At 65.6% G+C, this 23,307-nt stretch overlaps 6 protein-coding genes across 6 annotated transcripts; 2 read left to right on the top strand and 4 right to left on the bottom strand.

Moving 5' to 3' along the window:
- Positions 1-1,549: 1,549 nt before the first annotated feature.
- Lhcf34_1 (light harvesting protein) lies at positions 1,550-2,463 on the top strand (the record flags this gene model as incomplete). Its single annotated transcript, XM_005788250.1, has 2 exons — positions 1,550-1,883; positions 1,951-2,463. 2 exons carry the CDS (start codon positions 1,550-1,552, stop codon positions 2,319-2,321), a joined length of 705 nt encoding a protein of 234 aa, XP_005788307.1. The 3' UTR covers positions 2,322-2,463.
- A 126-nt stretch (positions 2,464-2,589) lies between these two features.
- On the bottom strand, positions 2,590-4,334 carry EMIHUDRAFT_227201 (hypothetical protein; the record flags this gene model as incomplete). The annotated part of the gene is made up of 4 exons (XM_005788249.1): positions 2,590-3,091; positions 3,163-3,329; positions 3,397-3,504; positions 3,714-4,334. 4 exons carry the CDS (start codon positions 4,332-4,334, stop codon positions 2,590-2,592), a joined length of 1,398 nt encoding a protein of 465 aa, XP_005788306.1.
- A 1,157-nt stretch (positions 4,335-5,491) lies between these two features.
- On the top strand, positions 5,492-7,074 carry EMIHUDRAFT_362889 (hypothetical protein). Its single transcript, XM_005788248.1, has 2 exons — positions 5,492-5,697; positions 5,771-7,074. The coding sequence occupies exons 1-2, from the start codon at positions 5,509-5,511 to the stop codon at positions 6,806-6,808; spliced, it is 1,227 nt and encodes a 408-aa protein (XP_005788305.1). The 5' UTR covers positions 5,492-5,508; the 3' UTR covers positions 6,809-7,074.
- Positions 7,075-7,309: 235 nt separating this feature from the next.
- EMIHUDRAFT_227199 (hypothetical protein) lies at positions 7,310-9,514 on the bottom strand (the record flags this gene model as incomplete). Its single annotated transcript, XM_005788247.1, has 3 exons — positions 7,310-7,609; positions 7,955-8,155; positions 8,975-9,514. 3 exons carry the CDS (start codon positions 9,512-9,514, stop codon positions 7,310-7,312), a joined length of 1,041 nt encoding a protein of 346 aa, XP_005788304.1.
- Positions 9,515-11,131: 1,617 nt separating this feature from the next.
- EMIHUDRAFT_467341 (hypothetical protein) lies at positions 11,132-12,349 on the bottom strand (the record flags this gene model as incomplete). The annotated part of the gene is made up of 2 exons (XM_005788246.1): positions 11,132-11,493; positions 11,564-12,349. The coding sequence occupies 2 exons, from the start codon at positions 12,347-12,349 to the stop codon at positions 11,242-11,244; spliced, it is 1,038 nt and encodes a 345-aa protein (XP_005788303.1). The 3' UTR covers positions 11,132-11,241.
- Positions 12,350-21,625: 9,276 nt separating this feature from the next.
- EMIHUDRAFT_52778 (hypothetical protein) lies at positions 21,626-23,279 on the bottom strand (the record flags this gene model as incomplete). The annotated part of the gene is made up of 4 exons (XM_005788245.1): positions 21,626-21,716; positions 21,908-22,089; positions 22,232-22,424; positions 22,651-23,279. Coding segments are annotated over 4 exons (1,095 nt in total), but the record flags the coding sequence as incomplete, so codon positions are not given.
- Between the last annotated feature and the right edge of the window lie 28 nt (positions 23,280-23,307).

Here is a 23,307-nt window from a genome sequence, read left to right as displayed (position 1 = left end):
CGAGAGGCAGAAGGTGGCGCGCAGCATCTTTTTGAGGTAGTCGCCGTGCGGCTCGTACGAGGCGCCCGGCCGCGCCGTCGCCGCCTAGGTCGACCCGTCGGTCAGCGGCAAGAGTGAGAGGCTCGAGTGGCGGCCGAGGAGCCCGGCCGCGCTGTCGCCGCCTCGACGAGGGCGTCCGGCTGGCCGGCGAGAGCCTTGAGCATCGTCCTCCGCACAGAGCGCGACTCGATCGAGACGCGCGGCAGGTGGCCTCGGAAGAAGAGGAGGATGGACCGGTTGCGGCCCGGCGGAGGCTCGGCCGCCACGAGCCACGCTGGCCGCGAGACGACATACGGCACCTGGAGGACGTGTCGCGGACGCGTCGTGGACACGACCTGCGGCTTGCCTCGCGGGGAGGCCGGCGCGGCACCGCAATGTACGGCCGCGACCCGCCGCACGACGAGCAGTCATCCACAAGCAGCCGGACCTGTCCCGGAGAAGCTACGCCTGAGTCCACCAGACAGCGGTCGACCGGCAGCCGCCCGCCGGCAGAACGGACCGCGCCGCTCGTCCCGCCGACGCAGGCGCCGGGGTGGCCGTGCGCGACGACGTTCCGGCCTCCGCGCCGCCAGCCGGCCCCGAGGCCGGCCTCGATGGCAGAGAGAGCGGCGGGCACCTTGTGCGGCGCAAAGATGAACATGTACGAAAAGTATGCCGCGACGAAGACGCGGCGCGCGCCGACGAGCGCCGACGCGTTGCGCTCGCCGGCCGGCGGCGGCAGCGCCCGGTGCACCCACCACTCGATCCCGTTCTGAAAGTGGCGGTTGGGCGCGTCGACGTTGTTCTTTGCCCACTCGCGCGGGCGCGACTGCAGGATGACGTCCCGGTGGAACGCTCGGCCCGGGTCGAAGACGCGCAGGTCGCACGGCGCCCGCCGCCGACACTCGGCCGGAGGCGACCGAGCGCTCTTCTCGCACCGCGCGGCGAGCTCCGGGTCGCTGGCGCCCGAGCGGCGCTGCCGCCGCAGCGCGAGGTGCCGCTGCCGCTGCTCGTTCGGGTCGGCGCGCGAGGGCGAGGCGAGGGAGAGGAGGAGGGCGGCGAATACTGACGTGCTCGCTCGCATGCCAGTGCTGATGAGTGGCGAGGGTACGCCAGACTCGCTGTAGAGCGCGGCCTGCGACAGCGAAAGAGCGCGAGCGCGCTTCGCGACACGAGGGGGTTGGGCCGGACTCACCAAACGACAAGAACTCTCGTCTTTGTAGCCTGGCGTTTGTGCCCCGTTTGTGCCGCGTCCCGTGCCGCCGAGTTCATTTTATAAAATACAAGAACTCTCGCAGAAAGGGCCAGAGACCGCGTCCTCTCTCGCGACACGTTGGGGGGAAACGATCCATTACGCTTGTACAAGGTTAGTTCACGCAAAAACACAATCGGGCCCAAGACGCACAGGTTTCAATTTCATACCTCGAATGCGACCTTTCTGCGAAACTGCAGCACGCGTCATCCGGCACGCCTGCTCCTCTCACTCCCGGCACGCCTGCTCCTCTCACTCCTCGTCCACTCAGTTCCAACCATGGTGCTCGCGCTGGCACCGCTCTCGCGCACCGCTCTCGCGCCTCCTCGCGCGGCCGTCGTCCTGCAGGACCCCTCGTCCAAGGCGCTCGACAGCACGCCTCCCGTCTTTTCCGTGGTCGAAGACACCGTCCCGGTTCCCGACCCGCCCAACTTCTCTCCGAACGCATATGTGCAAACCTTGCCCGGAATCTCTGGCCCGCTCGGCTTCTTCGACCCGGCAGGGTTCTGCGGCGACAACAATGGCGCCGACGGCAGCGCCACCCTGGGCAAGGTGAAGTTTTACCGCGAGGTCGAGCTGAAGCACGGCCGCGTCGCGATGCTCGCTTCGCTTGGTGAGGCCGCCTCCCGCGCCAGCGCCCTCACCGAATCCTCGCCGTTACATCCTCCCGCGCCACACAGGCTTCCTAGTGGGTGAGAACTTCCACCCACTCTTCGGCGGCAACATCGACGTGCCGTCCTACGTTGCGTTCCAGCAGACGCCGCTGCAGGTCTTCTGGCCGGCCGTCGTGTTTGTGATTGCGAGCCTGGAGGTCTTCAGCGTCTTTACGTTTGAGGACCCCAACGTCGAGGGCTGGGCGATCCGGGCCGACCATGAGCCCGGCACGCTGGGCAGCAACAACCGCCGCTGGGACCCGCTCGGCCTGGCGCCGTCTGACCCGGCCGAGTTCAAGGCGATGCAGACGAAGGAGCTGAACAACGGCCGGCTCGCCATGATTGCCATCGCCGGCATGATCGCGCAGGAGCTCGTCACGAAGACCAAGCTCTTCTGATTCACGTGTGTGCGGCATGTTTGGTGTGGTGGCGGTCGGAATGTACATATGCACATATCCCGCGCGCGCACACTCTCTCTCGCTCTCTCGCGTTGTCCAAAACTTTCGTCTGTGGGTGCCATGGAGACTACAACATCAAAAAGACACCTCGCGTGCAGTTACTTGTGTGCAGCTTTTACATGCTGCGCCGCGCGTCCGCGCTCGATGTGCCGCCGCCTGCGCGCTCGTGCGGCTGCACGCCTCCTATCTCCTCGTACTCCTCCCTCAATCACTCTCCCCGCCCACAAGAGCCGATGCATGGCAGGTAGGCCACCAGGGCGGTGATGTCGTCTCGATAGTTGCCCTCCTCTCGCCGCCAGCACATGGCCGCGCTGGCCATCAGGTTTGTGCACGCCACGCTGGCGGGCTGCCCGGAAGCGTGGAAGCGGGAGACGAGCCGCACAACCTCCTCGTCGCTGAGGTGCTCCCAAACACCGTCGCTCGCCAGCACGAGGAAGAGATCGCGCTGGCCGTCGCGCGGCACCTGAGGCGATAGCTCGTAGTACCGCACTGCCGGGGTCGGCACGATGCCGGCATCGGCGTCGTCGAGGTCGCCGAGGCAACGCGACATTGCGAGGCCCGGTCCCGAGCTCCGCTGCCCGAGGTCACGGTAGACCCGCGCCGGCTCCACGCCGTGCTGCGGGTCGTCGCACCCCTCCCACACTGCCGCGCCGGCCGCCTCGATTCGCTGACGCTCTATTGGGTCCGTCGGCCGGTGGTCGACGGAAAGCCTGACATTCGGGGCCGTCATGCGTCACGCGCGCGCAGCGTGCGTGTGCGCAACAGGGCGAGAGGGGCGAACCGGATGGCGACGGAATCTCCCGCATCGTTGACGGCGCCGATCACCGCCCGACAATCGCCCGCGCCCGCACACCAGATGCGCGTGCCATGGAGCAGGACCGCGAGCGCGCATGCCCCCGAGACCCGCGCATTCACCCCCGACGCAAAGCGAAGCGCCTCATTGGTCGCCTAAGAGGAGGAGGCGAGCCTTTGGTCCAGGACTGGAGATCATGCCCCTTCCGCGAGACCTCAACACCTCGAATGCGCGCTTAAAGGCATCGGCGATCGCCTCGTCCGCGAGCAGCCGCCGCTCAATCTCGTCGACGAGGATATCCATCGCATACCCGGACACCGCCTTGCCATCCTCCCCATGCCCATCGAGTACGCAGAACAGCGCGCAATCGGCGTCGGAGCAAAACGGATGGCAGACGCAAGCGCAATCCTGGTTTACCTTGTGGCGGTGAGGGCAATTGCGGTGGTGAGGCAGCGGTGGTGAGCGCGGCGGCGGTGCGAGAGAGCGGAAGCGGAGGCAGCAGTGGACGCCGAGAGGCGGGGCGGAGAGAGGCAGCAGACCTTGTGCTGGCCAGTTCCCTGCGGCGAGGGCTCGATGCCGTGGCACGAGAAGGAGCAGACCAGCGCGGGGTCGAACGGGAGCTCCGCCTCGTCCGCCTCTTCGCCCAGCTCGGTCGCAGAGCACCGCTTTGTGGGCCAGTCCATCTTGTCGGGCGAGTGGAGCTCATGGAACGTCTCCGGCTCGGCGCCACTGCTTCCGTCGGGTACGGCGCCCGCGACAGCGTCGGACCAGGACATGGGCCCACGCCGTGTAGCTCCAATCGGAAGCTCGCCGCTCAAGTCTTTTGAGGAGCGACGCCTCCGAAAGGTGCGAGCCGCTTCAGTCGCCGGCGCGTCACTTGTCTGTGAGTTAGTCGGATCGGCTATCGCGTCCTGAATGAGGTCGAGGTGCTTCGAGCCTCGGCGCTGCCGGAAGGTCATGGACGGCTGCGGGGAGGCTGGGAGCTCGTCGGAGTTGGCCATGGCGGCTCGCGCGACTGCAGCAGCAGTTGCGGCTGCCGCAGCAGCTTCCACCCGCGCCACCTCTGCTGCTTTGGTGAAACGCTCGCACGCAAGGGCGGCTTGCGCCGCCTGGTGCGACGCAGTGGCTGCTCGGCTCGCGGCGAGCGAAACCTCTTGCATCGCGGCCTCTAGCTTCTCAGCGAAATGCTCAGACAGAGGCGCGCGGGTGGTGCGTTCGCTGCCGCCGGGGCAGCTGGGTGTGGACTCGGCATCGGGATCAGGACGCCGCGGTGTAGATTCGGGAGTTGAGGGGGCCTTGACCGAGAAGCTGGGACTCGTGGACACGCCAACCGAGTACACTGCGCTCTGGGAGGCTGCGCTCGAGCCCCCCAGCTGCCGCATCCTGTCGCTCGACAGCTCTGCGAGTGCCAAGGGCAGAGCCGGATGGTCCGCAGCGGAGACTGCACGGCGGCAGCCGAGCGTGCACTCCGCGCAGGCGGAGCCCCTCCCGGAAGAGACAGGCCGGGGAGGCTCGTTCGCTACGCTGACCCAGACGACGAGAGCGTCGCTTGCGGACTCACAGACCACCCCGTGCAGCCCGGCGGCCGGCGTCCGCCACGTTAGCGGCGCCTGGACCTCCTCGCCACCCGCCACTGGCCCGCCCCTTGACAAGGATCGGACAGGCAAGAGCGCGCTCGGGCCAGATCTACGTCTAGCCGCATCGCAATCGCCCAGCACAGTTGCCCCGTGGAGGAGCTACGGTGGAGAGCGCCTAGCCACGGCGCCCGTGGACGGGTGGAGGAATGGCACGGTCTACGGTGGACGCGAGCGCCTGGCCACGGCGCAGGCCTACGCCCTCCGCCCAACAGAGCGAGTCAGGCTGACGCGCACCACGCGGGAGCGAGCTAGCGACGCTGGCCTCCACGCCACCCGCACAGAGGTGCGGAGGCTGCACGACGAGGTGTCGGCTTTGCGCGAGGAGCTCCAAAGGCGACCGAGCACTCCATGCGATGCGCCCTCGAGGCCGCGGACGGCCCCCTCGCGCAGGGGTGAGCTCAATTGCGACGAGTCGTCGGCCACGGCCCCTCCGCATAGGATGAAGAGAGGCCACGACCTCCGCCTGTTCCGAGAGGCGGGGCCGCTGGCTCCTGCCGGGAGAGCGACGACGCGCCAGTCGGCAGCCAGGAGGGAGGAGGATGTCGATGAGGTGCGGCTGCTGCCCGAAGCTAGTCTGAGTGATTGAGGGAGATCTCTACTCTACTCAGGTTGGTTAGGAATGTAAGAAAAAGAAATCTTCGAAAGAAGAAGAAGCTTGGAGAGGCGACTTCGACACACAGCAGCTGGCACACAGCAAATGTTATCCTTCACCTTGCTCACCCCCTCGCTGAATGCGCGCCCGGCCGTGCTGACTTCGGCTGCGTCGCGCGCGAGCGCGCCGCACATGATGGCCTGGAAATCGGACACATCGATTGGCAGCGCGCTCAGGTCGAGCCGCGACACACTTGGGATCGGCCAGGTGCCATCCAACCTCATCGGCAATGTGGTGCGCAATGCTTCCCGATGCAGCGGTCGCCGTGTCGCCGTTTGATTGATTCCGGTACGCCCGCTGCTGACAGGTTCCCACCTCGATCGGCAAGGAGCTCACGCCGGCGTCGGTGGCTGCGCCGGCGGCCGTCACCGAGGCGGAGGTGCTCGAGTGCCAGGCCAAGTGGGCCAACGCGATCGCGTCCATCTCGTCCGTCTACCTCGAGGAGGGCGACTTTGTCGCGGCGGCGGGCGAGGCGGCGGGAGAGCTGTACGGCTACGGCCACCACAACGTGCTCTTCAAGCCGACCAAGGCGACCAAGCACCCCTTCCGCGCGACGGGCGCCGAGGCGATGTCGTACTTTGTGGGCGCCGAGGCGATGAAGAACGACGAGTTCAAGGGCGAGGACGCCGGCTTCGCCATCAACGGCGGCAAGGGGTGGAGCAAGGTGGTCTTCACCAACCACCAGATCGACCTCAACGGCGACACTGCGCTCGCGATGGGCTCGTACGACTTCACCTGCGCCACGACCGGCGACGTGGCCACGGTCGAGTACACCTTCGGCTACAAGCGGTGCGCCGACGGCAAGCCGCGCATCCACCTGCACCACTCGTCGGTGCCCTACTCGGCTGCGCCGGCGGCCGTCACCGAGGCGGAGGTGCTCGAGTGCCAGGCCAAGTGGGCCAACGCGATCGCGTCCATCTCGTCCGTCTACCTCGAGGAGGGCGACTTTGTCGCGGCGGCGGGCGAGGCGGCGGGAGAGCTGTACGGCTACGGCCACCACAACGTGCTCTTCAAGCCGACCAAGGCGACCAAGCACCCCTTCCGCGCGACGGGCGCCGAGGCGATGTCGTACTTTGTGGGCGCCGAGGCGATGAAGAACGACGAGTTCAAGGGCGAGGACGCCGGCTTCGCCATCAACGGCGGCAAGGGGTGGAGCAAGGTGGTCTTTACCAACCACCAGATCGACCTCAACGGCGAGACGGCCACGGCGATGGGCTCGTACGACTTCACCTGCGCCACGACCGGCGACGTGGCCACGGTCGAGTACACCTTCGGCTACAAGCGGTGCGCCGACGGCAAGCCGCGCATCTATCTCCACCACTCGTCGGTGCCCTACTCGGCCTAAGGCTGGGTCTGTGCGCGCCCCTCGACCCGCTAGTCCCGAGGGTCTCATATGCTCACAGGGCGCGCGAGGGCTTGTCCTGCGGCTGCGGAGGCCCCTAGACTGGGCGACGGCAAGCGCAGGCGCGATTTCTTGGGGAGGGGCCGGGGTGTGAGGGCGTCATGTGAGTTGATGGCGTGGAGTCTCGTCCAGCACGCCGGGCATATACACCTGTGTTTTGTAGCTCTTGTTTGTGAGTAGAATGGAAAGGATAACGATAAGGTCATCGTCAACCTGCCGCGCTCTGCGAGTTAGTGAGACTGAGAGCTCGAGCGCCCCCTCCCGACTCTGTCTCGCGTCGGGACCACGCGGCTGCCACGCCGCCGAGCCCCCCGCATGCCGCGACCTCGGGCCTCGCAAGAGCCAAGTGGCAAGTGTGTGCTCACCGCTGCCCCGCAGACCCGCACACGTGACTGGCGGCGGCGGAGCAGGCGCGCGGCTCACTCGCTACCATCGACGGGCGTGTCACACGTTGGCGCGGGCTTGCTCAAGCTCAGACAGCCTCCCCCCGAGGTTGAGGACAGAGAGCGGGTCGGCGGCCCAGCGCGACGGCGCCTTGCGCTGCCGCCGCTCGCGCTCTCCGACGCCGCTCTGCACGGGCGCGGGAGCAGAGGGCGGCGCCTCCTCTTTGGCCGCCTCGTCGTGGGCAGCCTGCGCCGCCGCCTCCTTCGCCGCCTCCTCCTGCGCCTCTCGGTCGAGCAGCGCCTGGCCCAAGCTGGCCACCGAGTGTCCCGCGCTCGCAGCCGAGCCTGCTGCCGCCGCCCCCTCGCCCAACCCCTCTCCCACCTTACCCCCTCCTTGGCGCTCGTCCGCCTCGTCCGCCTCGTCCGCCTCGTCCGCCTCGTCCGCCTCGTCCGCCTCGCCCGCCCAACCCGCCCCGCCCGTCCCCGCCGCCCCCCGCGCCTTGACTCGCGGCTCCTCGCGCTGCCTCTTGCGCAGCTCGGACGGCGGCGGCGCCGGCCCCGCCTCGAACCGCACCACAGGCTGCGAGCCGCGCTTCGAGCAGCGAGGGAGGAGGCTCGAACCCGCTGGCGCCGGCGCCTTCGTCGCCGACGCCAGCTCAGCCGTCGCCGCGGCGGCGTCGGCCGGTGCGCAAAGTTGCTGCGGCACCAGCGGGGTCGGGGCCAGGGCGGGGAAGCGACTGGCCGCCGGCGAGGACTCGGAGGCGGGCGGCGGAGGCGCTGTGGCGCCCCTGGCGCGGGCTTGCTCAAGCTCAGACAGCCTCCCCCCGAGGTTGAGGACAGAGAGCGGGTCGGCGGCCCAGCGCGACGGCGCCTTGCGCTGCCGCCGCTCGCGCTCTCCGACGCCGCTCTGCACGGGCGCGGGAGCAGAGGGCGGCGCAGCCACCCCCTCGGCCGCCCCCTCGCCCAACCCTGCGCCCGCCCCGCCAGCCCCGCCCGCCCAACCCGCCCCGCCCACCCCCGCCGCCCCCCGCGCCTCGACTCGCGGCTCCTCGCGCTGCCTCTTGCGCAGCTCGGACGGCGGCGGCGCCGGCCCCGCCTCGAACCGCGCAGTCGGCTGGCGCGCTCGCGACGTCGCCGACCGCGGGGGCACGGCCGCCGCCCCGCCCCTCTCTCCGACTGAGCCGGGCGCCCTTTGCTGCGGCGCGGATTTGCAGGCCGAGGCGGGCGGCGCGGGCGGCGGCGGCGGAGGTGGCGCGGGCGTCCGCCTCGGCCTCGAGGGCGGCTGGTCCTCCCCGTGGCGAGGGCAGTCCTGCAGCCCCTGCAGCCCCTGCTGCGCTTGCAGCCCCTGCTGCGCCTGCTGCGCCTGCAACTCGTGCGGCTGCTCCGTCTTCTCCGTCCGCCGCAGCTGTGCGTCGAGCCTCTGGCGCGGGTGGTCCTCATGCTCGTCGACCCGCTCGCTCGGCACGGGCACGTCCGAGGCGCCTCCCAGCCGAGCGACCGCCCGCGTGCGCCGGTCACTGCGCCGCCCACTGCCCGCGGGCTCGGCCGGCGGCGGCAGCGGCGGCGGCGGCGGCGGCGGCGGCGGCGGCGGCGGCGGCGGCGGCGGCGGGCCTGCGCGCGCGTCTGCCCGCAGCCGCTCGCGCTCCGCCTCCTCCGCCTGCGCCTTCTCGCGCGCCTTGCGCATCAGCCCGATCTTCCGGATCTCCTCGTCGATCTCTGCCCATACCCCCTGCCCCGCCTGGCTCGACGAGGCGCCGCCGCCGCCTCCCTGCCGCCCGCCGCGCTCCGGCCTCTCTGGCCGCTGCTCCCTGCGCGGCAGTTCGTCGTCGCCGCAGGCCGCGCGCGCTGCCTTGCGCTTCTCCTTCTGCTTGCGCACGTGCACGTCGTACTCGGACATGATGAGGTGGCCGCCGGGCGTGTCGTCGGGGTGGCCGTGCATCAGCATCGGCACCGTCGAGAAGCCGTCCTTGGGGCGGAACTCGTGGAAGAGCGGCTTGTACCGGCCCGACTTGTCCTGCACGATGATGAACGGATGGCGCGCGTCGTTGATGAAGTTCTTGGCCATGCGGCCGCCTCCGCCGCCCGCCAGCGGCACGCCCCGCGCAGTCGGTTCCGCCAGCATCGGGAGCGGCCTCGGGCGCTTGGCGGGGGAGGCGGCAGACGCAGGCGCGGCCGGCGCGGCACTGCCGCCAGGCGGAGATCGGGCAGGCTCGCCGGCGAGGCCGGCGGAGGCGAGCAGCGTTCCGCGGCTCTTGCGCTTGTGCATTGAGGTCTGGTTTTGAGGAGCGGGAAGCGAGGGCGGCAAAGCAGCAGAAGAGGGTCGCTATTTTTATTCGACGTCCTGCAGGTGTGTATTCTCGAGGTTCTCGAGGTGGATATCCTTTGGCCGCGTTGGGTAGCGAGGATTGGTGTAACCCGAGCCACGGAGGCGTGTTTTCTGACGGCCGACCGTCAGTGCACGGAGTTGCCACTTCTCCGACTGCCCCGGCTAGTTAGTTCCCGAGGTCGTCGGGTGTGACCCCTTCGTCCCCCGAGACCTAGCGCGGGTGGGTTGGAGGGGGCTCGCCCCGTTCCTTTTTGCTTGGGGCGGCCAGCATGCCGGGGTAGGTAGGGTAGGTCTGGGCCCTTCCTTTGGGTTTTCCCCTCTCTTCACGCCGGAATTTCACAGCAAAAAAAGAAATTTTCGGCGAAAATCACGACGTCAACCCTCCCCAAGTGGGTGATCTGGTGCTTGTAGGGCTTGATAGTGGCCTGCCATGTCACAGGAAGGACTGTGATTGCAGGAGAGTACCACCAGCCATCACTTTAGTTGGTATAGTACCCCACCTTCACCCATACCGTGATTTCTTTTTTAGTTTCCCAAGTAGGGTAGGTAGGTAGGTAGGTAGGGGCACCGCAGGGGCCGGTCAGGTTTTTCCAGAATTTCAGCATGCTGGCCGCCCCAAGCAAAAAGAATACACACCTGCGTTCTGCTCATATTCGTTTCCTTTCGCCGCTTTCGGCGCAACCTCATCCACAGCACCAAGAGCACCCCATGCAGTAATACATTTTTTTCTTTTTTAGGCCTCTCTCGAGGTTCTCGAGGTGGACATCCTTTGGCCGCGTTGGGTAGCGATTTTAGGCCTTCGCCTGAGATCGCCGCCCGCCCCCCGAGCTCCCACCCCCCGCCTCACCCGGGGCGCCATCCTCCTCCACCCGCCCCCCCCCCGATCCCCCATCAACCCATCCACGTCCCCTTCATACAGTAAGATTTGCATTCAGTTGCAACTCCCCACTCCCATGCACGTCCCCTGACGGAATCACATGGTCCGACATGCACATGGCCGGCTGCAACGGTGCCTACGCCCTCGAGGGCTGCTTCAATCTCACCCGCCAGTATGTCGCCTCCAACGGCTCGCTGGCAAACGTCAGCTACTACACCGAGCGCCCCAAGCTTCTGCTGACGGTCGACGGCACGACGCATTTGCTCGGGACGGTGTACTACCAGCCGCCGGACAAGCGGACGGGCGGCTTTTCTTTACTATTGTAGAACCCCTGCGCGGCAGCAGCACCAGCAGGCGCAGCGACAGGCCGTTCATCTCAGAGAGGTTGCAGAGTTCACACGCGCGCGCACACACTAGCGTAGAAGAACTCAAGTACCGTAAGGTATGATCTATGAATTTTAGACTTTACACACCACCTGCTGTGTGAAACAAATCTAAAACGTCCTCGTCCACCCTAGTCGTTAGTGGGTCTATTAGTGCCTTATACACACACACCAAGATCGTGCAGAGGGCGGGGACACACGGGGTCGGATCCATGTGTGTGGTCCGTCCCACTTTACTTATTTAGATTTGGGGCGGTCAACAAAGAATTGAACCCGGCCGGAGAGGTTCGCGCCGGGGCATACGGGGTACCCTTTACCTTGAAAGCAACACAGAGCCGTCTCAGAGCGCCACACACGGGCCCGGGTGGACGACCCCAACTCCTAGCACGCGCCCGCGCGGCTCGCGCTCAGTCGACCGACCAATTGCACCAGAAGTAGTAGAGGGGGACGTCGACGACGGCGGTGGCGGCGATGACGATCCAGAAGAAGAAGAGCGTGCCGTACTTGCGCAAGGCCGACGCCACCGCCCCGCCCTCGCTGCCCACCCGGTTGAGAGGCGGCAGCCCTGCCGTCGAGTTCTTGATGGTGCGCGGCAGCAGCAGCGCGTAGGTGACCTCGCCGAGCTCGAGCACAAAGATGGCCGCCACGCAGTTGAGCACCTGTTCACATAATCTGCGTGAGGAGACGGAGTTCCCGCCCCTGCCGCCGGTGCCGCCTCGCAGTCGGCACGAGGTCGAAGCGGTTGCCCGACCGCAGCACGGAGCCCGAGCCGGCAAAGAGGACCCCCACCGTCACCGCGGCCCAGGGCAGAAGCAGGAATGCGTAGAAGCTCGCGCGTGCGCACGGAGTGATGCCGCTCTGAGGGCGACACACGCCGCGCATGTCGTCGGTCCCCATCGCCTCACCGAGACCACCCTCCATGCTCCGCGCCACGCCGTCCATCGCCTCATCCACACAGTCAGGGTAGACAGACGACTCCTCCTTGCCGCTCTCCTCCTTGCCGGTGCCGGTGGGCGCTTGCGGCGTTGGCTTGAGAAGGTACTTTTGGAGCATTAGCTCCTCGTGCCGCTCACACGACCCAAACATTTGCAGCCAGTTGTGGGCCTCGAGGATGGTGTAGAGATTGCCGAGCGAGAGGCCGACGAAGGCGGAGAGGCCCGTATACAGCAGCATTCTGTGGTCGGTCAAGCACACCGCTTCGAGGTCTCCATCGTAGTCCTTGACACCGACTTGGAGGTAGTAAGTCAGCGTCACTTGGAGGAAGATTGTGAGGGCGACTGGCGGCGCAGTAAAGAACGCGGCGCCGATCGCCGCCTCGGATGCGCTCTCGTTGTTGAGCCAGGCGACGATGGCTGCGGTGTAGACGTTCTCAGGGAGCACCCGCTGCTGGATACCGTTTTCACGCTGGCTCTCTGCCATCGGGTTGAAGGCTCCGCCGACTTTCTCGAGCTCGAAGTAGGCCGGATCGCACGAGAGCTTGTCGGGCGAGAGTCCTTTGGAGCGGGCGAGCGACATGGCGAGGAGCCAAACACAGCGGGAGAGGAAGCAAGAGCTCCAAGGCTCCAAGCCAGGAGCGCGTTTGTTACGTTCGCGCGGTTTTTTTTAAATTTACTCGAGTTGAGTCTGTCGGTACTAAGCGCAGGGTTAGCGTGGGTTTCACACCGGGTTAAGCCACACTAACCCGGCAAGGGTCAGCTCGGGTCAGAACGGGTTACCATAACCCGACGCTAACCCCGCGGCACTAACCCGGCACAACTAGGGCTCCATCTCCGCATCCGACGGCGAAGGAAGCAAGTTGACTAGCGGCGGTGCACGTCTCCGATGCGCGGCAAGTTTGTTCATACACAAATGCGGGCGATTCCAAGTAACTTGAACAAGTTACCAACAACATGCCTATTACGCCCCGCCGCAGCCGTTTCATCTCGCCAACCAGCTCTCTAACCCGGGGGGTGCACTGCACTCTAACCCGGCCCTAGCCCACCCCTAACCCGGCGCAAACCCATGCTGACGTATGCCCCCCCAGCCGCACGGGTTAGCGCTGCGGGTTAGCGCTGGGTTAGGAAAAGACTCCAGGGCACGAGTTCAGCGACCCGACCGACCGCACGACAGCTCGTCAAGATTCCGCCTCAGAGTGGAGACAAGCAACAAAATAGTCCACCCTCAAGAATGGATTAACGCTGCAAGAGCGATACACAGCACTCTGGTCCCGCCTACAATCACCGACAACTATTGTAGATATATTCTCAACAGGAGGCTGGTCCTCCGGAAACAGCTCAAGGCGTACGGACTAGACACCACAACACACACGAGGTGCAGGCTCTGTAACAGAACCTCTGAAACGCTGAGACACCTCGACGAGTGCCCGGTCGTCCGGGCGGTCTTTGCACAAGGAGAGTCACTGAGCATACCTCCGCCGAGACTACTCACCATCATCGGAACCTCGGCGGACACGCCTGAGGTCCACAACGCACTTCATCTACACATGTGGAACCAAATAATAGTCTCCTTCTACGAAGAAGAAGACATCAAACCCGGACAAACCTGGAAGGCGGTCTTGAACCTATTAGTGAGAAACATGCAAGGGTACTCGGGGGAGGCCAGAACTAGGCTCCGACGAATAAGACGCAAGAGCGACCGAGTCAGCGATTCGACCATGAAAGAAATAAGCGACAAAGTAGAACCCATGGGGACGATTGACTACTACGGCAGACTACGACTGAGCAGGCGAGTGAATGAAGAACTAAGGAGAGTGGGACTCGACCACCTCACCACAGAAGAGGCGACGACTCACGCACGAGAGATCAAGTTTGTCAAGGCCTCACAAGCTAGCACAACAAACACCTAAAGACTTAAAGGCATCACACTACAAGGAACGCGGCTGAGCTGACTCCCTGTAGGGGGCGCCTCGGTGAACCAGGGACTAGGATCTCGCGCAGACGACACAGGGCGTGCTGCGCCCCGCGCGATCCCTGGCGCAGAGGAGGCTGAGCTGCCGAACTTAGGATGCCTGCAAAGGCTGGCGAAAGCCAGCGAGACACGCCCACAACTCATATCCACTACAACAAGCCATTATGCCCCAATAGGCCCCACCACCCCACCCCTAGGCAATGTAGCGCACATGTCTAGTCCGGAGAGGACGGGGGGGGGGGGGGGGGGTAGGGGATAGCACTGTGCCGAGTACTTTGGATTAAAGCAAAATTTTTTTTTAGCGCTGGGTTAGTGAGATAGTGTGCCGGGCAGCGGGTTAGTGCCGGGTTATGGTAACCCATTCTGAGACTGACCCGTGCGCGTGCCGGGTTAGTGAGCACTAACCCGCGCTAACCCGCGCTTACCGACAGACTCACTAGGGTGCAACGCTATGTTCACAATTTTCGACGCGAGATATTGGAAACGGGGGTGAGCAGCGAAGAGAGTCGCGCCGCGGCGAGATGAAAAACGGAGCATTGCGCTAAGCCGCGGGCCTGAGCACTGAATGTGCGAAAGAGCGGCGAATATCGGGCTGCGTGTGGCAGATGCCGCGAATACAATGCCGCGTCCCTTTGGGCAAGAAAGGGGAAGCCGGCGGTGGGGGCGGCAGCGGCTGCCTGCGCAGCCTCGATCACACATGAGCGCCGCCGCCTGGATCACACCAGCTTGCCGGCCGCGCTGGCGTGCGCGACCGGCCGCGGCTTTGGCGGCGGCTTTGGCGGCGGCGGGCCCTTGAGCGCGCGGTGGACGGTCGCCTAGAGGACGGTCCCGAGAAAGTTCGTGCTCGGGCCCTCGGCCGCCTCTGGCAGCGTGGCGGGCGGGCGGTCTCGCGTTTGCCGCGAGCTGGGCGAGGCTCGGCCGGTGGGCGGCGGAGGCTCGCCTGTGGCGGGCGGGGGAGGGGGGGGGGGGGGGAAGGCAGCCGGTGCGTCGAGCAGGAGGAGTGGGGTAGAATCTCACTATGTCTCTCGGCCGTGTCTCGGGTGTGTCTCGGGTGCGTCTCGGCTGCGTCTCCGGCGAGATCTCGGCTGTGTCTCGGCTCGTGTCTCGGCTGCGTCTCGGCTGTGTCTCGCCGTGCTCTCGAGGAGGAGGAGGAGGAGGAGTAGCGGCGAGGCGAGGAGGAGAGGTGGCTCGAGAGGCCTGTGGGAGGGGAGAGGGAGGGGGGGGGGGGGGGGTTCGGCGGGTTGGAAGAGGAGGAGGGGTACCGTGCGGCGGTCGGGTGCGGCGCGAGTAGCGGGCGGGGCGGTAGGGGTGGTCCCCCGCCATGGCGACCCCGACGCCTACAGCCTCGGCGGGCCTCGGGTTGACCCCTCGGCGGATCTCGGCAGATCTCGGCTTGACCTCGGAGGATCTCGGGTCGCAGCCAGGGACCTCCCCCCCCGACCCCCACCCCCCCTCACACACGCGCGCGCGCACGTTGGGTGATGGCGGATGAGCAGGGGGCGGCTGGGGGGGCGAGGGTACGGCCTCGTCGCGCCGCGTGCTCAAGGGAGCCGCGCGGCGTCGAGAGGCGTCGCACCCCAGGGAGCACGCGTCTTTCGAGAGTGCCTCCGGGGAGGGGGGAGGGCTCTGGATTGCGCAGCTACAGGCTGGCCGCCCATTGCGCTGAGGAAGCCCACGGCCGCCAGGGCGAGCAGCGTGCAGAACTGGCACATGTTGCCGCGCGTGGCGGAGCCTGCGGCAAGGCGGTGAGGCGGCAAGGCGGCAAGGCGGTGAGGCGGCGAGGCGGTGAGGCGCGGGCATGCAGGCGGCGCGGGACGGCCCCCAGAAGAGCTCCGCCCCTGGCACGTGCCGTGCGGCGGAGCCGTGCACGCAGCGACCTCTCGGCGACCTCTCGGCGATCTCTCGGCGATCTCTCGGCGATCTCTCGGCGATACCTCGGCGATCTCTCGGGCTGCCTCTCGGGCTGCCTCTCGGGCTGCCTCTCGGGCTGCCTCTCGGGCTGCCTCTCGGGCTGCCTCTCGGGCTGCCTCTCGGGCTGCCTCTCGGGCTGCCTCTCGGGCTGCCTCTCGGGCTGCCTCTCGGGCTGCCTCTCGGGCTGCCTCTCGGCTGCCTCTCGGCTGCCTCTCGGCTGCCTCTCGGCCGCCTCTCGGCCGCATCTCGGCTGCATCTCGGTGCCGTGCACGCAGCAGCCGAGGACACCGCAGTGGTGGTCGAACTCCGGCACGCACCTGAGGGAGATCTCGAAGGGAGATCAGACGAGATCTCGATCGAGATGAGGCGAGACGTGGTGGGAGGTCAGGCGAGATCTTGCAGGAGATCTTGCGCGCACCGCTGGCAGGTGGAGCAGTGGTGGCCGTCCGCAGGTCGCCTGGCGAGCAGCCGCTTCGGTCGTTTGGGGCTTCGGTTTCGGACTTTTGAGGTTCAACTGCTGCCGCCGCTGCTGCTGCTGCTGCTGCTGGCGCTGCTGGCGCTGCTGCCGCTGCTGCTGCTGTCGCTGCTGCTGCTGCTGCTGCTGCTGCTGCTGGCGCTGCTGCCGCCGCCGCCGCCGCCGCTGCTGCTGCTGCTGCTAGCCGCCTGAGCAGGCAGCGCTGTATCTCGGCCAGATCTCGGCTTGTGTCTCGGCTGTTTGCTGCCAGAGCAGGCAGCGCACGCAATAGACGCCGCGCCTGAGGAGGGGGGTCGAGGGTGAGGGCGACTCTCGGGGTGGGGAGGGCGCGGCCGGCAGGGGCGGCACACCCGTCCGGGTCCGGGTCGGTCACGTTGTGCAGCCCCTCGACGGCCATCTCCATTGCGGCGCTGAGGCTGGGCGGCCTGCGGACAGAGAGAGCGGGGCAGCGCGGTGAGAGAGAGAGGGAGGGAGAGAGCGAGAGAGGGAGAGGGAGAGAGCGCGAGAGAGGGAGTGAAAGAGAAAGAGAGAGAGAGAGAGAGAGAGAGAGAGAGAGAGAGAGAGAGAGAGAGAGAGAGAGAGAGGGGAGAGAGAGAGAGAGCGGCGCAGCAGGTGGGTGCCGGACATCTAGCGCAGGAGCACCTCGGCTCCTCGACGTCGCCCGTCGAGGAGCGGCGCAGCGCGGCGCGGAGCCGGTCCGCCACTGCGGGCGGGAGAGGGAAGCACGCCTGCGGGGAGCGCTGCAGCACCCCGCGGCTGCCGTACTGCAGCGTGAACAGGCAGTACAGTGCGATCGCGGCCTCGAGGTAGATGATTCTGCGGCACATCGACGCCTTGGGAGCCGACGCCTCGGGGACGTCCGTGGTTGTCAGCATCACGCAGCCGACGCAGAAGGCGATGATGATGCCGACGACACTGGTCCCGACGAGACGCTCGCAGATGAGCGTGCCGTGGTCGGGTGTTTGGAGCGCAGGCAGCGCCTTGACGCTCTCCCACGTGGCGGGCACCACCTCCTCCCCGTCCACCTCGCTCCGCTCCGCCAGCGGCTCGGCGTCGCTCTCCTGAGCCAGAAGGGCCTTGCTCTCCGCCGACATGGTTGCGCGGCCGTCTATCCCAAGCCCACTGACAGCCGGGTTCGGACTTTTGGCGGGGTGCGGTATCTACTTCATCCACAGGGGTGGGGGGTATGGTCCCCTGGCCCCTCCCTCTAGTGCCGCCGAGCCCACAGCGCCATGAGGTAGGAGCCCGCGCCCGTGTCGCAGAGCTGCTGCACCGCTGCTCCAAGCTCCAGGCAGGCTGAGGCTTTTGCAAAAAGAATTATTAAGCGCGAGCCTCGCTCACAGCACACGGACACGACAAGGGCGCGGGTGCGCGCCCTTTCTGCCTCCCATCCTTCTATTTTCTTGGCGTACCTGTGTTAGTGCCAGTGCCTGAGCCCTTGGTGTCGAGGTGTCGAGGCCCGGTGTCGAGGGTGTCGAGCTGCTGTCGAGGCCTGTCGAGGCCTGTCGAGGCCTGTCGAGGCTGATACCATGCTTGCCAGTGTCGAGGGGTGTCGAGGGGTGTCGAGGGTGTCGAGGGTGTCGAGCGTGTCGAGCGTGTCGAGCGTGTCGAGCGGGTGTCGAGTGTTGTCAAGGTGTTTAGCGTCTAAGGCTTAGTTACTAAGGTGTCGAGGTATCCAAGGTGCCGGCAGGATGCAGTTGCAGCCCAACAAAACTTGGGCTGCAGCTGCAAAGCTGTTTCATCCCTTAGTTGCAGCCTCTCAGTTGCACCCCTGTTGATGTAGCACAACCTGTGAGCACAACCAGTATACTCTGTGGACATTTGAGGACATCAAGCTCACTAGTGCCAGGAGTCATTGCCACTGCACAAGGTGCTGTGCAGGCGCAGCACACCTAAGGCTACAGCACACCCCATGCAGCAGCGTCGCCGCTGCAGCGTCGTCGCCCCTGCAGCGTCGCCGGCGCACAAAGCGCAACTGACCACAGCGCTCCTTTCACAAGGCTGGTGCCATGAGTCAGTGGACATTGCCACTGCACAAGGTGCTGTCCAGCAGCTAAGGGCTACAGTACCCCATCGCAGCAGCGTCGCCGCCGCTGCCAGCGTCGCCATTGCAGCGTCGCCGGTGCACAAAGCGCATGTGGACCACAGGTCCGCACTCATGGCACAAGCTCACTGGTGTGAGGATTCATTGCCACTGTACAAGGTGCTGTGCAGCACCTGAGGGCTACCTGAGTACTGCCATGGTTGCTACATTGGTCATTGCAGGGGTGCAACTGAGCTGCAACTTGAGCTAGAACTTTTGAGAGGCTGCAACTGAGGGATGAAAGTACTGCCAGCCAAGTTTGATTGCTGCTGCAACCCTGATTTTCTAACTCTGTGACTCCAATGGGTCTACGTCTCTGAAGTGTTAGGATCATCAGAGGTGTCGAGGGGTGTCGAGGGGTGTCGAGGGGTGTCGAGGGGTGTCGAGGTGTGTCGAGGTGTGTCGAGGTGTCGAGTTTGGCACCTTGACACCGGCGAGCGTGGTACCAGCCTAGATGGTGTCGAGGGGTGTCGAGGGGTGTCGAGTTGGTCGAGTTGGCATGGGGGTGTCGAGGTGTCGAGTCGGTGTCGAGGTTTGGTGTCGAGGTGTCGAGGCCAGGGCTCAGGCCAGTGCGCGCCAGTCCGTGCCCAGTGTCGGCGATTGTAAAATTCTTTCTTTCTGGTGTACCTGTGTTAGTGCCAGTGCGCGCCAGTCCCGTGCCCAGTGTCGTCGTGCGAGGGAGTTTGCTTGTAAAATTCTCTCTGTGGGCGTGCTATGCGACAAAGAGGCAACGACCTCTGAGTAGACGTGGTGTCAGTGGGATACTGAAAACGTTCTTTTTTTCGTGGGATATGTTATATACATATATTATGTCAAAGGTTCGCTTGCTATGTTCCTTGCCCGCGCCTCCTCGGAACGACTCTCAATGCACGGCGTGCCGCTTTCGTCATCGCGTTTTTCACGCAACGAGGTGCTTTCGTTGGTGAGCTGACCCGTCCGTGGGTGTCGCGTTCAGGAAGGTGAGACCGTTTGTCGGTGAGCCCCTTTTGCCTGTGTGCTGGCCGATCACGCTGTATGTTGACAAGCTCGCGTGCTGGCTGCTTCGCAGAAGCGGGATTGCCGTTAGAGACGACTCTCTCTCTCCCAACTGTGAACTGGCAGGCGGAGCGTGTACGGAGGCTGTACAGATCGCCCACGCCCGATCCCGAGCATCGGCACGGGAAGGCGCCCTTGTCGGGCGAGTGCACGACGCTCGCGGATGGTCCGGGCGGGCTCGTGCGGTGCCACGGCCTACGTGTCGCGGGTCGCGTCCAGCCCTAGTCTCCAAGCAGCTTGCGAACGCGCGCCTTGCCCTTCCATCGGAAGGCGTTGTTCACTACCCACGAGAACCACGAAAACCTCCTTTCCTGGGCCTCGGCTGAATTCCCAGACCACCAAACTCTGACGGTCTTGTTGTCTTTTCGCGGTGGAATTGCGGCAATCGCCTCAGCATGCATTCTCTCATGCACCTCGCGATCCCACTGCCACAGCAGCCTCTCGCCACTGCTCCCGTTACCCCCCCCGTTGCCAACCAGCGCCGCCCAAAGATCGGACATTTGCCAGCAGCCTGAAAGATGTGCATTGCCCTCCGGTCTTGTCAGCCGCGTTCGTGCTGGCCGCCAGCTTGGCATCAACCAGCGGTAGGTCATCAATCGTGTGCGCATCATCGCCCTTTGCATGCGATCTGGATCGTACGTCAGCGCCTTCCTGCGCGCGGCCCGGTCATTCTTGTTTCGCCCAAAGTCAGCATCGAGAGATATGAAGTTGTCGTGTCGCATCGGGGTGATGTAAGAATAGGCGCACGCGCCACCCAGCTGGCGCCAGCACGTGCCGTTGGTTACCATGGGCTTCATGTGGCACACGTGGCCGAAGATTCGATGCTCTAGAAGGCCGCACCACACTTGATCGAGACCCGGGCCAGTGTGGCTGCGATCGTCTATCTTTGATAGCGCGTGCTCATGCACGACCACCCATGCATCGCGGCTGAAGAGGGGCGCCTTAATCTCGACAAACGGCTCAGTCCGCACGGAACAATGTTCGTCTGCCTTCTGTCTGGACTCATACATGAGTTGGGGAAGGCGCTCTGCGGTCGCAGGGTGCATGCCGTTACCTGCTCCAATGGGCGCAGGGGCGATGAGCGGCACGCCGATCGTGGCCTGCAGTCGCAGCAGCGGTACGAGCTGGAATTGGCCGGGAGCGACTCGCATATCGTCGTCGATGCACATGATGTGCGAGAAGGGTTGGACGGCTGCCGTGGTTAGCACCCGCTTCCAGAACAGAGTCTTGAAGCCTGGCACGGCGAAGGCGTATATCGAGGGGTGCAGGCGGCGTGCTCTCGACACCACCTTGTCAGCCCCCTGTGAGTAAAGGTTGAGCGCCACACGCGCCCATGAGTGTGTCTCCACCAGCTGCACGAGTGAGGCGTACAGGTAAGCAAAGCGAGGCGATACATGTGACGTGGTGGTGGCGAGCAGCAAGCACAGCGCCGTACCGTTCCCGAGCAAACTCTCGTCAGAAGTGCAGCTGAAGCGGGGGCTGTTCATTGTCGCGGTGTGCGGTGGGTGTGCGCGCGGTTTTGGACAGACTCACGCACGATTCTGCCGGCAAGTTTTGTTTTTTCGCAAAGTAAACCCATTTCAAGTCGGCTAAGTGTTGTTCTGTCGCCGCGTGTGAACAAGGAGGTATTTCCTTCTCAATACCAATAACAACACAAGGATCAAGGTCCCTCGCTGTGTGCTGTGAAGCCCTTTGGTGCGGTGGAGTGGAACGTGGACGAACGAATGGTGCGTGGTGCTTGCGCGTCGCAGTGTCTCGCACCTCACGCTTGAGGCTTGTCGCACCGCCTGCTTTCGCATCCTGGGCCGCGGCTCATCGTGAAAGCAACGCTGGCCCCGCTGGCGCGCTGCTGTTAGCGGGGTTAAGATGTGCTTAAATTTGAATAACCTCTCCGCGGCGCGACACCCCTGACCCCTTGCACTGTGCACATGGCCCTACTGCTCCGGGCCCACTGCGCAGCACGCGCACGTCTTCCTCTCGCCTTCCGCGACGGTCTCGCTCTCGAGTCCAAGGTCGCTCATCTGGTCGCTCACCGCGCCATGCGAGTGCTCGTGCGCCGGTAAGCTCCGCGCGGCGCGCCTCACCGAGCGGACGACGCTGTCGCAATCCGAGGGCGTCCAAATGAGTCCTCCGTCAAGGAGCTCCACCTGGTACGGCGACACGAACCCCTGCGGCATCGACTCGTCCCTGTAGTTGCGCGTGAGCACCTCGCCCCGCGACCACGTGTCGGGCCCGGTGCGGCACTCGACTTGCTCGCCGACGGCGAAGCGGAGCGCCTCCTCCTTGGCCGCCTATGCACAGCGGCAAGTGTGAAGAGACGCTGCCGACCAGCTGGCTCGCCGAACGGCCCCTCCCTCCCCGCCATGTTCTCGGGCGTGGCGAGGCATCGGTTGAAGGAGGCGGCCAGCTCCTCGCCGTCCAGGTTCTTGCCGATGAAGACCATCTTGCTCTCGCGCGGCTCATCGTCGCCCCTGCGGGAAGGGTGCGCAAGCGTGGGGCGCGGAGACGTGCGGCCCGGGCGGCGTTGCCCGCACAGCCCTTCCGAACCAGGCGTCTGCGGTGCCCGCGGTGCGTGCATGCCTTCAGGCGAGGCTGTTCCTCGGGCGCGTGTCGGAGGCGTCCCGGAAGAGTGTGTGTCGGAAGGGAGTCTCTCGGAAGGGACTCGCGCCAGGGCTCGTCAAAGCTGCCGCTGAAGGTCATGTGGACGGCGTGGTAGACGAAGCGCTGCTCGGCGTGCGCGAGGTGGAGCACGCCCTTCATCCGGTACATGTCGCCCCCCCTCTCCTTGAGCAGCCTCGAGATCCAGCCCTTGACCAGGCCGTGGTCGAGCTCGCCCTTGTGCACCTGCGGGTGCGGCGTTCGAGCGGTGACGCGCCATGCGCGTGCCGCGAGGGTCGTTGCGGGGCGGCGTGCGGTGAGGGCGCGGGGCGGTGAGAGCGGAGGAGCGGGTCGGCGCCCGCGTGGCCTCACACAGCCATGCGCAGACGTGAGCGGCGGGGGAGGGAGCGAACGAGTGGAGGTGGCTCGGAGGCGGCAGTGGCGTCCACAAGTGGCTCGCAGAGTGCCGCGCACCGTGCGCATGTGTCGCGCGGCGCCCTGATCGAGGCTCACGCTGGTGACGCTCGCGTCGTGCTTCGTCTCCCCCCCCTTTGCGTCGAGCAGCCCCGGGCTCACCTACACTCGGCCCCTCCGGGGTGATCTCGCACGATCTCCGATCTCGCCGGATCTCCCGCCGGCTCAGTGACGAGCACAGCGCCGGCCTCGCCTTGAGCGCGCGCTGCAGGTCGAAGCCGTGGATGTGTAGCACCGACCCGACCGACACATCGGAGTGGGCGCACCTGCGGCCGTGTGACGCGTGTCGTATGGCCGAGCGTGTGCCGCAGGTGGGGCGGCGGCGGAGAGCACGAAGTGTCTCGGAAGTGTCCCTCGCGCCTCTGGATCGGCGCGAAGCCGTTGATGCCTCTCAGCCGCGCCTCGATGCGGACGAGGTCCTCCTCCGTGACGAGGTCCGTCTTGTTGAGCAGCAGCCGGTCGGCGAAGGCGACCTGCGCCACCGCCTCGTTGACGACCCCCTCCGGCTTCACGGCGTCGAGGTGCCGCTCGACGTGCTTCGCGTCGACGAGGGTCACGATCCCGTCGAGGCGCGCAAAGGCCCGGATCCTCTCGTGCTTGAGGAAGGTTTGCGCGACAGGCGCCGGGTCAGCCATGCCGGTCGTCTCGATGATGATCCCATCCAAGTGCAACTCGCCCGACGTGACGCGGCGGTAGAGCTTCTGCAGGATCTTGATGAGGTCCTGCCGCACCGTGCAGCAGATGCAGCCGTTCAGGACCTCGACAATCTCCTCGTCCCGAAAGTGGGCGTTCTTCTGGATGAGCTTGTCGTCGATGGAGGTGTCGCCAAACTCATTCTCGACGATGGCAATCTTCTTTCCATGCGTCGCAGAGAGGATGTGGTTGAGCAGCGTCGTCTTGCCGCTCCCCAAGAAGCCAGTCAGAATCGTGATCGGAACTCTCGCGTCGTCGGCGGCCTCGGCGTCGGGCATGGTGTTCTCGCTAATGCGG

The sequence above is a fragment of the Emiliania huxleyi genome (assembly GCF_000372725.1).
Source record: "Emiliania huxleyi CCMP1516 chromosome Unknown EMIHUscaffold_137, whole genome shotgun sequence".
NCBI lineage: Eukaryota > Haptophyta > Isochrysidales > Noelaerhabdaceae > Emiliania > Emiliania huxleyi.
The sequence above is the reverse complement of the archived record's forward strand: the minus strand, read 5'-3'. Positions and strand labels throughout refer to the sequence as shown.

Bases quoted from the DNA above. Each gene is read 5' to 3' on its own strand.
- EMIHUDRAFT_362889 (XM_005788248.1), top strand. From the start codon at position 5,509: ATGTTATCCTTCACCTTGCTCACCCCCTCGCTGAATGCGCGCCCGGCC. The intron at 5,698-5,770 runs GTGCGCAATGCT...CGCTGCTGACAG, and splicing joins CCAACCTCATCGGCAATGTG to GTTCCCACCTCGATCGGCAA.